This window comes from Dama dama, chromosome 18 (genome assembly GCF_033118175.1).
Source record: "Dama dama isolate Ldn47 chromosome 18, ASM3311817v1, whole genome shotgun sequence".
NCBI classification, from domain to species: domain Eukaryota; kingdom Metazoa; phylum Chordata; class Mammalia; order Artiodactyla; family Cervidae; genus Dama; species Dama dama.
Genome location: NC_083698.1, coordinates 77,187,015 through 77,199,453, shown reverse-complemented (window position 1 = coordinate 77,199,453; position 12,439 = coordinate 77,187,015). Strand labels below are relative to the sequence as shown.

The 12,439-nt window shown below is 39.0% G+C and overlaps 1 protein-coding gene across 5 annotated transcripts in view; it reads left to right on the top strand.

Annotated features, from left to right (window-relative positions):
• SUGCT (succinyl-CoA:glutarate-CoA transferase) overlaps nt 1–12,439 on the top strand; it is a 971,520-nt gene that overhangs the window by 56,923 nt on the left and 902,158 nt on the right. For all 5 annotated transcript variants that reach the window (XM_061165661.1, XM_061165659.1, XM_061165660.1 and 2 more), the window contains exon 7: nt 11,756–11,847. In XM_061165661.1, the coding sequence (XP_061021644.1) occupies nt 11,756–11,847 (92 nt within the window). The remainder of the gene's footprint in view (nt 1–11,755; nt 11,848–12,439) is intronic.

Genomic DNA, 12,439 nt, shown 5'->3' with positions numbered 1-12,439 from the left:
CCCCTGGAGGAGGAAATGGCAGGCTACTCCAATATTCTTGCCTGGGAAATCCCATGGATAGAGGAGCCAGATGGGCTACAGTCCACATGGTCTCAAAAGAGTCAGACACGACTTAGTGACTAAACAACAACATAAGATATTCCAGGTGAACTTTGTACTTTTCCTGCTCTGTCTTGGAATCAACCATTTCCCTGAGAATCTTAATTTCTTTTAGTGGAAAATGACATTTAGAGAGCACAGTCTATATACTAGGGATGCTCTTTGCTACTGGGTTAGTCTTTGCTTCTAGGCCTTTTCAGTGTTTCAGTGCACAGATAAGAAAATAAATATTTTTTTAAAAATAAAATGCATCGAGTGTATAATCTTTTAATTCAGAAATAATTTGCACACCAGAAAATGAGCAGCGAAAGGAAGTCTAGACATTTGTACATAGTTTGAAGGATTCCCTTATTTGTTTTAGAAGATTTTATTGCTTCTGTTATTTCAAGTAAGCAACTTGTTTTTGGAGTTTCTATAGCTACTGGAATGATACTGACTTTAAACATACTCCTATTTTGCTTAAGGAGAAAAGGGAAACAAAAAGTTAAGGCACAATTAAGAAGAAAAATGAGTATTCAGGGCAAATATTAAAAGATAGGAAGGAAATCTTTTCCCTCTAGTTCCGTTCCCTTGCATTTTTACTTAGGTCTGAAAGTGCATTTTGCTTTATAGTCAGTGTTCATAAAAGCCACAAGATGGCGACATTGCTCCAGGAAATGAATGTAAGTGAGTAAGGGCTCTGGGGAGTAAAGAGCAGAGGAAAAGATGTTTCTCTCTGATTTTTCATAACTGCCTTAATTTTCCTTACTTCCTTTACTTGAATATAAAATATAAGTAACATGCTTAAATTTTTCCTCTTTATTTTAGATTTGATCATGATCATTTTTGGAATTGTAAAGCTAAAATAAAATTTAAAAACAACTATCCGGATCCCATGCTTACCATTTTTTCAGCTTTGTTAAATTATTAATTAATAACTCAATCTTCACATTGCCCACAGAGTAATCTTTGCAAAATACCATTTTGATAATATCAGTTTCCTGTGGTAAAATTTTTTATTTATTGTCATAAGTATTTGTTGATGTTACTAGTTGTCAGTATTTAAGTAGTTAAGGCAAGTATAAGGTAAAAGGTAGAATAAGTTTTGACTCATTACAACAAAAATATATTTTGTTGTTGTCAAGTTTCTTTTCTAAAATGGCCATGTGCCAGTTTCCAAGTACATAAACTTTCAAGTTTAATGGGTTCTTAAACAACATAATTGCAATGCCTAGAATATTTATTCTCATCATTTCAACATGCCTCAAGGCAGTTCTTGTTATTCTGAATATCTTGTGGAAAGGGAAAACTACTATATTATTAGTATATTAATCAATGCATATTTATTAACTAAATACATTTAGCTATCAATGTAAAATGTACTTTCCTTCTGATGTTTTAGCAAATTGAATCCTCATGATTATATCTATGGGGGCTTCCCAGGGGGCCCTAGTGGTAAAGAACCTGCCTGCCAATACAGGAGATGTAAGAAATGTGGGTTCGATCCCTGGGTCGGGAAGATCCCCTGGAGGAGGGCATGGCAACCCACTCTCGTATTCTTGCCTGGACTAATCTCTTGCCTGGAGAATCCCATGGACAGAGGCGCCTGGTGGGCTGCAGTCCATGGGGTCACAGAGAGTCAGATATGACTGAAGCGACTTAGCGTGTCCACTTGCACAATATATCTATGAGATAAATGTGAATACTATGGAAACTGAAACTCAGGGAGATTGCATGAATTGTTGAGGGTTCAGTACTTCGCAGAGCCTTGATTTGAATCCAGACTTTTTTCACTCTTGGAACTCATCCTCTTATTCACTATGCCATGCTGCTTCTGTGAGAGTAACTATTTATATTTCTTTTTAATAGAAATGTCTGGAAGTTGTAATTTAAAGTAATTAGGATATTTGTGCCTCCTCCTTGTTGTAAGCTGAACAAGAGAATTTGTATCACAAGGCAAGTATTATGGTGCCTTTTACTTAGCAAACTGTTTCTCTGAGCAGTTTTTCCTGCAGGCCTTATTTAGAAGACTTCATTTAGAGTTGTGCTGATGATGAGAGCCTTCTTTTTGTCCCGTTTGAGGCATTGGGGTTCCTGGCTCCTGATATTCCCTACCTAGAGTGGACTGAAACCAATTGCTTCTCTTGACTTCCTGTTGAGATAACAGGGGGTTCACCAGCACATCGTGTTCCTGCCTTAGGTGAAGCTTCTCTCTGCTCCTGGAGGCCTGCTCTATGCCGAGGATACTGGTGGTTGAAAAACCACTGTGTCCAGGTCTGGTCCAGGATGCCCTTTATAGCTGTCAACCAGCTGCCCTGAAATATCAATTCTTTAAACATTTGGTAGAATTCACCATTGAAACCTCTAGTCTTGGACATTTGTTTGTTGGAGGTTTTGGATTACTGATTTCATCTCCTTGCCAGTAATTGGTCTATTCAGACTTTCTGTTTCTTCATGATTCAGTCCTGGAATTTCTAGAGATCTATCCTTTCCCCTAGGTTGTCTAATTTGTTTGTATACACCTTTCCATAGTAGTCTCTCATGACTCTTTGTATTTCTGTGGTGTCAGCTGTAACATCTCCTCTCTCCTTTCTGATTTAATCTATTTGAATTCTTACTCTCTTTTTTTGGTGAGTCTAAAAGTTTGTCAATTTTGTTCACCTTTTCAAAGAACCAGCTCTTAGGTTCACTGATCTTTTCTATTGTCTTTTTTAGTCCCTCTTAGATTTATTTATTCACTGTTCATTGATATTTTCTTCCCTCTTCTAACTTTGAGCTTCATTTGGTCCTGTTTTTCTGGTTACTTGATGTTTGAAGTTAGGTTGTTTATTTGAGATCATTCTTATTTCTTTTTGAGATCATTTTTGTTTCTTTATGTAGGAATTTACCAGGTGAACTTTACCCTTAGAACTATATTTGCTGCATCCCATAATTTTGGTAGATTGTATTCCCATTTTTATTTGTCTCAAATAATTTTTTGATTTATGTTTTAATTTATTCTTTGATACTACACACATTGCTTGTGTAGTAATAGGTTTAATCTATATCTATTTGTGAATTTTCTATTTTTCTTCTTGTAATTGATTTCTAGTTTCCTGTCACTGTGGTCAGAAAATATGTTTTGTATGACTTCAGTCTTAAAGTTTAAGTCTTGTTTTGTGGCCCACATATGATTTATTCTGAGAAAGTTCCCTGTGTTGCTTGAGAAGAATGTGTATTTTACTGCTGATGGATGAATATTATGTAAATGTCTGTTAAACCCATTAGGATTAATATGTAGTTTAAATTCAGTATTTTCTGTTTAGATGATCAAGCTGTTGTTGAAAGTGGGGTTTTAAAGTATCCTACTGTTACTGTGGGGCTTCCCAGGTGGCGCTAGTGGTAAAGAACCTGCCTGCCAGTGAAGGAGACCTAAGAGACACCAGTTTGCTCCCTGGGTCAGGAAGATCCCCTGGAAGAGGGCACAGCAACCCATTCCAGTGTTCTTGGCTGGAGAATCCCATGGACAGAGGAGCCTGGAGGGCTATAGTCAATGGGGTCGCGAAGAGTCAGACACGACTGAAGCGACTTAGCGTGCCTGCAACGCACTGTTACTGTTGTTCAGTCACTCACTCGTGTCCGACTCTGTGATTCTGTGGATTGCAGCACGTCAGGCTTCCCTGTCTTCTCTCAGAGTTTGCTCAAACTCACGTCCATTGAGTCGGTGATGCTATCCACCATCTCGTCCTCTGTCGTCCTCTTCTCCTCCTGCCTTCAGTCTTTCCTGGCATCCAGGTCTTTTCCAATGAGTCGCTCTTCACATCAGATGGCCAAAGTATTGGAACTTCAGTTTCAGCATGAGTCCTTCCAGTGAATATTTGGGACTGATTTCCTTTCAGATTTACTGGTTTGATCTCTTTGCTGTCCAAGGGACTCTCAAGAGTCTTCTTCAGCACCACAGTTTGAAGGCATCAGTTCTTTGGCACTCAGCCTTTCTTGTTGTTCAGCTCTCACCTCCATACATGACTACTGGAAAAACCACAGCTTTGACTGGATGGACTTTTGTGGGCAAAGTGATGTCTCTGCTTTTTAACATGCTGTCTAGGTTTGTCATTGCTTTTTTTCCAAGCAGCAAGTGTCTTTTAATTTCATGGCTGGAGTCACTGTCCACAGTGATTTTGGAGCCCAAGAAAATAAAGTTTGTCACTGTTTCCATTTTTTCCTCATCTATTTGCCATGAAGTGATGGGAACAGATGTCATGATATTCATGTCTTGAATACTGAGTTTTAAGCCAGGTTTTCACTCTCCTTTTTCACCCTCATCAAGAGACTCTTTTGTTCCTCCTTGCTTTCTGTCATAAGGGTAGTGTCATCTGCATATCTGATGTTATAGATATTTCTCCCCACAATCTTGATTCCAGCTTGTAGTTTATCAGCCTGGTATTTTGCCTGATGTACTCTGCATATAAGTTAAATAAAAAGGGTGACAGTGTACAGCCTTGATGTACTCCTTTCCCAATTTGGAACTGGTCCATTGTTCCATGTCTGGTTCTAATTGTTGCTTCTTGACCTGCATACAGATTTCTCAAGAGGCAGGTAAGTTGGTCTGGTATTCCCATCTCTTGAACAATTTTCCAGTTTGTTGTGATCTACACAGTCAAGAGCTTTAGTGTAGTCAATGGAGCAGTAGATGTTTTTTGGAATTCTCTAGCTTGTTCTGTGATCCAACGGATGTTGACAATTTGATTTCTGGTTCCTCTGCCTTTTCTAAATCTAGCTTGTATATCTGGAATTTCTTAGTTCATGTACTGTTGAAGCCTAGCTTGAAGGATTTTGAGCATCACCTTGCTAGCATGTGAAATGAGTGCAATTGTGCAGTAGTTTGAACATTCTTTGGCATTGCCTTTCTTTGGGATTGGAATGAAAACTGACCTTTCCAGTCCTGTGGCCACTGCTGAGTTTTCCAAATTTGCTGGCATATTGAGTGCAGCACTTTCACAGCATGATCTTTTAGGATTTTCAATAGCTCAATTGGAATTCCAACACCTCCACTAGCTTTGTTCGTAGTGATGCTTCCTAAGACCGACTTGACTTCACACTCCAGGATGTCTGGCTCTATGTGAGTGATCATACCATCATGGTTATCTGGGTCTTTAAGATCTTTTTTGTTTAGTTCTGTGTATTCTTGCCACCTCTTCTTAATATCTTCTGCTTCTGTTAGGTCCATACCATTTCTGTCCTTTATTGTGCCTATCTTTGCATGAAAAGTTACCTTGATATCTCTAATTTTCTTGAACAGATCTCTGATCTTTCCCATTCTATTGTCTTCCTCTATTTCTTTGCATGTTCACTTTAAAAAGCTTCCTTATCTCTCCTTGCTATTCTCTGGAACTCTGCATTCAGATGGGTAGATCTTTCCTTTTCTCCTTTGCTTTTCGCTTCTTTTCTTTTCTCAGCTATTTGTAAGGCCTCCTCAGACAACCATTTTATCTTTTTGCATTTCTTTGCTGTCTATTTCTCCCTTCAGGTTTATTAATCTTTGCTTTATATGTCTAGGTGCTTGTATGTTGGGTGCATAAATATTTGCATATATTATATCCTCTTGTTGGACTGACCCTCTATCACTATAAAATAACCTTCTTTTTCTCTTGTCTTTGTCCTAAAGCCTGCCTTAGCTGATAAGTATAGATAAGTTTACTTTCTTCTAGTTTTTATTTGCATAGAGTGCCTTTTTCCATGCCTTCACTTTCGGTCTGTGTCCTTAAAGCTGTATTGTAAGCAGCATATTTGAGTCTTGTTCATTTTATCCATTCAACCACTCTTGTGTTTTTTGACTGGAAAATTTAGCCCATGTACATTTAAAGTAATTTTTGATAGTTATGGCTTCCATTGGGAAGCCCTGGAGGCTCAGAGGTAAAGAATCTGCCTTCAGTGCAGGAAATGCAGGTTTGATCTCTGGGTTGTAAAGATTCCCTGGAGAAGGAAATGGCAATCTACTCCAGTGTTCTTGCCTGGGAAGTACCAGAGACAGAGGAGCCAGGCAGGCTACAGTCCATGGGGTTGCAAAAGAGTCAGACACAATTTAGTGACTAAACAACAACAATGGCCTTACTATTTCCATTTTGTTAATTGTTTTCCAGTTGTTTTATAATTTCTTTGTTCCTTTCTTTCACTCTTGTTTCCTTCCTTTGTGATTTGATGATTTTCTGTAGTGATATGTTTAGATTACTCTTTTGTGTATCTGCTTCTCTTTTGTGTATCTACAATGGAATTTTGCATGAGGCTTACAGAAAACATCTGAAAGCTATAATAATCTATTTTAAGCTGATAGAAACTTGACTTCAAATGTATAAAAAGGTTTTACATTTTCACTTTTCTCTAGCATTTAATGTTTTGATGTCACGATTTACATCTTTTTATTATTATGTATCATTAACAAATTCTTGTAGCTATAGGTGGGCTTAATACTTTTAATTTTAATCTTTATACCAGTTATAAGTGATTTACTCACCATTATTATAATATTAGAGCATTCTGAATTTAACATATATTTACTTTTATCAGTGAGTTTTATACTTTCATGTTTTAATGTTGCTAATTAGCATCCTTTTGTTTCAACTTGAAGAAATCCCTTTAACATACCTTGTAAGAACAGTATAGTGGTGATAAATTCCTTCAGCTTTTATTTATCTGGAAATTCTTTATCTCTCTCTCATTTCTGAAGGACTTTTTTTTGAGTAGAGTATTCTTGTTTGGCAATCTTTTTTTTTTTTTTTTCCTTTCAGTACTTTGAATATCTCATCCCACTGCCTTCTGATCTGCAAGGTAGAATCCACTGATAGTCATATGAGGGTTCCCTTGTAAGTAACAAGTTGCTTTTCTGTTGTTGTTTTTATTGTTCTTTGTCTTCAACTTTTGACAATTTAATTATACTTGGTACTCCTTGGACTGCCTAGATTTGGATGTTTGGTTTTTCCCCCCAAGGTTAGGGAAGTTTTCAGTCATTGTCGTTGTTCAGTTGCTAAGTCATGTCCAGCTCTTTGTGACCCCTTGAACTGCAGCATGCCAGGCTTCCATGTCCTTCACTATCTCCCAGAGTTTGCTCAAACTCAGGTCCATTGAGTCAATGATACCATCTAATCATCTCATCCTCTGTCTCTGCCTTCTCATCTTACTCTCAATTCTTTCCTATTATTTCTTCGAATAAAGTTCTCCCCTCCTACACTTTTCTTTGAATAAAGCCCTCCTCTTCTCCTAGGGGACGGCAGAGGATGAGATGGTTGGATAGCATCACCGACTTGATGGACAGGAGTTTGAGCAAGCTCTGGGAGTTGGTGATGGACAGGGAGGCCTGGAGTGCTGCAGTTCATGGGGTCGAAGAGAGTCCGACACGACTGCGTGACGGAACTGACTGAACTGACTCCCTTTCTAGGATTCTTATAACGTGTATATTGACCCATTTTCAGTGCCTTGTAAGTCTCTTAAGCTATCTTCACTTCTTTTTTAGTCTTTTTTTTTTTTCTTTTTGCTTCATTGCTTTGTTGTATTCCACTACTCTGTCTCCTAATTCACTCGTATTTTCAGTTGAGCTAGTCTGCTGTTGGACCTTTCTATTGAATTTTTCAGTTTAGTTATTTTATCCTTTTATCCTTTATTCTCTACTCTCTTTTGGTACTTTTTAACATTGTCAATCTCTGTAGAAAAATCTTCCTTTGCTCATGCATTGCTTTCCTGACCTCTGTGAGCATCCTTCTGAGCATTATTTTGAACTCTTTGCCAGATAAATGACTTTTGTATGTTTCATTAAGATTGGTTTCTGGAGACTTTACTTGTTCTCTTGTTTGGAACATTTTCCCATATTTCTTCATTTTCCTTGAATGCTTGTATTGGTTTTCATGCATTAGTTAAAACAGCGCCTCTTTCAGTCTTGGCAGATTAGTCTTGCGTAGGAGATGAATCCTGTGTATTAACCCCGCCTGAATTCGTGGTTGCCTTGCAAACCTTTGTGATTGTTCAAGCCACTGTCTTTATTTCGTGCCTTTTAGTAGTTAAGGATATGAGAAGACCCGTCAGCATTCCAAAGGTAATGACTGTTGTGAGGCCTAGATACAGGCTGATTAGAAGCCAGACCCTCAGGCAACAATTGGGAACATATGCTGTCAAGCAGTTTCTGGGGAGAAACTGGGAGTTTGGTGTATCTGTCTTCTCCCTTTGTACTGAATCTGGGTAGATAGCTGTGGTTGGGGGGAAGGGTATTCCTGAGCCCATTAGAAAGCTGCTTATTTCTTTGCTATAGTCCAGTTTGATTTATTAACTGCAGGCGCTGTTGGTAGTCGGAACCAGGTGATCTGGCGGCCCATCTCCCAGGCAGTATCTGCAAAGTTGGGGCACAAGACATGTGCCCCATCTCTCTAGAAACTCCTTCTAGAGAGATGATGGTGACCTGATTTTACTGTGGGAGTGAGCTGCATGGAGAAGGTGGTGAGTGCCCACTGATTCCTTCAGCTTCCAGTTAGATGTCAATTAGGTAGGGTCAGTTAGACTTTAGTTAGTGTCAGGATCCTTAGGCAGCAGCTTGTAAAGTATGCAGTTAAAGCCTTTCTTTGATTTGTTGGTTATTCAGAAGCATGTTATTTAGCCTCCATATGTTTGAATTTTTAATAGTTTTTTTTCCTGCAATCGAGAACAGTGTGGAGATTCCTTAAAAAACTGGAAATAGAACTGCCATGTGACCCAGCAATCCCACTCCTGGGCATACACACTGAGGAAACCAGATCTGAAAGAGACACGTGCACCCCAATGTTCATCGCAGCACTGTTTATAATAGCCAGGACATGGAAGCAAGCTAGATGCCCATCAGCAGATGAATGGATAAGGAAGCTGTGGTACATATACACCATGGAATATTACTCAGCCGTTAAAAAGAATTCATTTGAATCAGTTCTAATGAGATGGATGAAACTGGAGCCCATTATATAGTGTGAAGCAGGCCAGAAAGATAAACACTAATACAGTATACTAACATATATATGGGATTTAGCGATAACCCTATAAGCAAAGCAGAAAAAGAGACACAGATATACAGAACAGACTTTTAGACTCTTTGGGAGAAGGTGAGAGTGGGATGTTCTGAGAGAACAGCATTGAAACAAGTATACCATGAAGGGTGAAACAGATCACCAGCCCAGGTTGGATGCATGAGACAAGTGCTCAGGGCTGGTGCACTGGGAAGACCCAGAGGGATGGGATGGTGAGGGAGGAGGGAGGGGGGATCGGGATGGGGAACACATGTAAATCCATGGCTGATTCATGTCAATGTATGGCAAAAACCACTAAGAAAAAAAAAATAAATAAAAAATAAAATAAAATCCCTTGGAATTTCAAAAAATAAATAAATAAATAAATAAATAAAAACCAAGGGAAAAAAAAGAAAATAAAGCCTTTCTAGGGGAGGACTGGGAGATGGCCATTTTTGCTGCCTCTCCAGTCTTGGGACCTGTGGGGCATAGCTGTGGTTAATGTTCACGAGCCTGTAATTAGCTTCTTTGTTTGCCATAGTCCTGTAGGACTCACAAATTCTGGCTGTCAGAGATAGGAGTTTTAGGGAACTGTTCCTCAGGAGGAGCCTTAAAAGCTGGGACACTTGATGTGGTGCCTGTATTTGTTCCTTAGGGAGACACTAGGAGTCTGGAGTTTCCGCCTAATTGTATGGTGCTGTGCCTGGAGCGAGGTTAATGGTGAGAGTGTCTCAGCCTTTTATGGATATTTTCTGTGTTACCCCATGTGTAGGAGTCATTCTAGTAGATTTCTCTAGTTTCTCAATTCCCAAATTCCTCTCAGAGAGAAGTGTTCTGTGTGTAACTGTACATTCACTGTGTGCACGGGAGGAAGAAAATGGCCTCCTGTGTCATCATTTTGGTCCAAAACCAAACAGAGGAAAAAGCCTCTTTAGTTTCTGTAGTAATTAATTTGTTTCTTTCTTAAAAGATAACTTTTTTATAACCAGTACTCATTCATTTATTCATTTGGTAACCATTACTAAATTATATTCTAGATGTTGGCAATACTGTGGTGAATTAAATAGAAAAAGAAAAAAAAGAAAAAAAATCTCTTGAGCATACCTTTGAGTAGGGAGGATACAGAAAATAAATAACTAAACTTTATTATGTATCTTGTGGTGATAAAAGGTATAAGGTCAAATACAATCATGAAAGGGGGATTAAGAGTGAGAAGTGAGAGTGATCTCTCATAAAAGTTCTCCAGAGAAGACCTCTCTGGTAAGGACACATTTCTGTTTAGAGTTGGAGGATGTGAGGTATGTAGATATATAGGAATGAAATAGGAAGAGGGTGTTCCAGGTTGCTGGAGGAGCAAGCAAAATATATGGAATTTGGAGACAGATTCATGTAGCTCCTTATATTATCCAACAGTGAGCCCAGGACTGAGGAGAGCAGGATAAAATATGTTTTCTGTTCTTCTAATTTTTGCTGATGGCAGAGAAAAGGTGATAGCTTTCTCTTCTGTTTGTAATGCTAAAGAGCACTGTCAGGAGATATATTAATTCTCTTATTGTTCAAATTTTGGGTATGGCAACCCACCTCCAGGGGAACTTCCTAAGCCAGGGATTGAACCCAGGTCTCCCACATTACAAGCAGTGGCTCAGACAGTAAAGAGTCTGCCTGCAGTGTGAGAGACCTGGATTCGATCCCTGTGTCGGGAAGATCCCCTGGAGAAGGGAGTGGCTACTACTCCAGTCGTCTGGCCCGGAGAATTCCATGGACAGAGGAGCCTGGTGGGCTGCAGTCTATAGGATTGCAAAGAGTTGGACACTACTAAGCAACTAATACTTACTTACTTAAACTTAAAATTTTCATTTGTATTTTCTTTGAATACTTGAGAAAACTTGTAAATAAAACCTAAGGAGATACCCTTTTGTTTTATTTTGCATATTGTTTGGTATAGAAAAAGAGTAGCAAATACCTATTGGTTGTTGACTGAATCAGACTAAACCATAGAGGATTAAGGAGGGGTGGAAATCGGGGCAAACTGGAGAATTTATGCCCTGTGCAAAGGGAAGAACGTGGTTATTGGTTATTGCCATGTGAGGATCTGAGCCTAGGTTTGAGCATATTTTCTGTTTTTTTTTTTTCAGGTAAAGCCAGAAATTTGTATTTTATGTGCTATTTCCTGATCTTTAAATGTTGGAAACTAAGTAAAAACTTTTCAAAACACTCTTCAGGCCAGACAAAACATTCATACAAGGAGAATCTGGCCCACAAGTTACAAGTTTGCAACCGTCTGTGGTGTAACACCGTAATTAAATTTTTACTGCCTCCTTCAAAGGATAGTGTAGGTTTAATACAACAAAACGCTGCAGAATTTCTGGGTACAAATGCTTTTAACACCCTATAGTACTATTGGACTTCCAGGTGGTGCTAGTGGTTAACAACTTGCTTCCCAGTGCAGGAGACATAAGAGATGCGTGTTTGATCCCTGGGTTGGCAAGATCCCCTGGAGGAGGTCATTGCCACCCACTCCAGTATTCTTGCTTGGAGAATCCCATGGACAGAGGACCCTGGAGGGCTACAGTCCATAGGATCGCACAGAGTCGGACACGACTGAAGTGACTTAGCACAGAACACATTATAGTATTGCTCTTCCTGGGTGGTGCTGAATATATTTATTCTTGTTGTCTTAGGGTATGGTCAGACAGGTCCACTGTCTCAGCGAGCTGGTTATGATGCTATTGCCTCTGCTGTTTCTGGTCTAATGCATATCACAGGACCCGAGGTAAGTATCTTTCTTTAGAATAGTCATAATTTTTCCCCTACTTATTCCAAAGGATTTTTCATCTTTACTGACCCCATAGGCTTAAACATGAGTCAATTTTAGAAAGAAACCATGGAAAGTGAATGCCTTTAAAAATGGAAGTGTTGAATGTACTTGGTGCTAAATGTCAATATGGTCCCTTGGAAAATAACAGTCTTATTAGCAAGAAGCAATAGATCAAGTGGTGAACACATTTTCCATATGCATTGTATTACTCAAGCTTAGTAAAGGCACCTTTGTGTGACCTTGGAATATCCTGTGTGAAGTAGAATGGCTGACTAGATCAGTCTGCGGATGTCCAAGGGGACAGAGGAGCCTGGTGTGCTACACTCCCTGGGGTCACAGAGAGTTGGACATGACTGAGTGACTGGAAAACAGCAACTTTCATTTGACCTATATACATAGCGGAGTGTTTCTTTTTTCCCTCTGGAATATTGTAAATGGTTGTTTATTTTCAAATTTGTTATTTAACGCTTTGGGTGTAGTTGTGTCTGTTATATGCATTGATTCTGATGTGAAAGAATTATTTGACTTTATAACACTCTTCTCCATG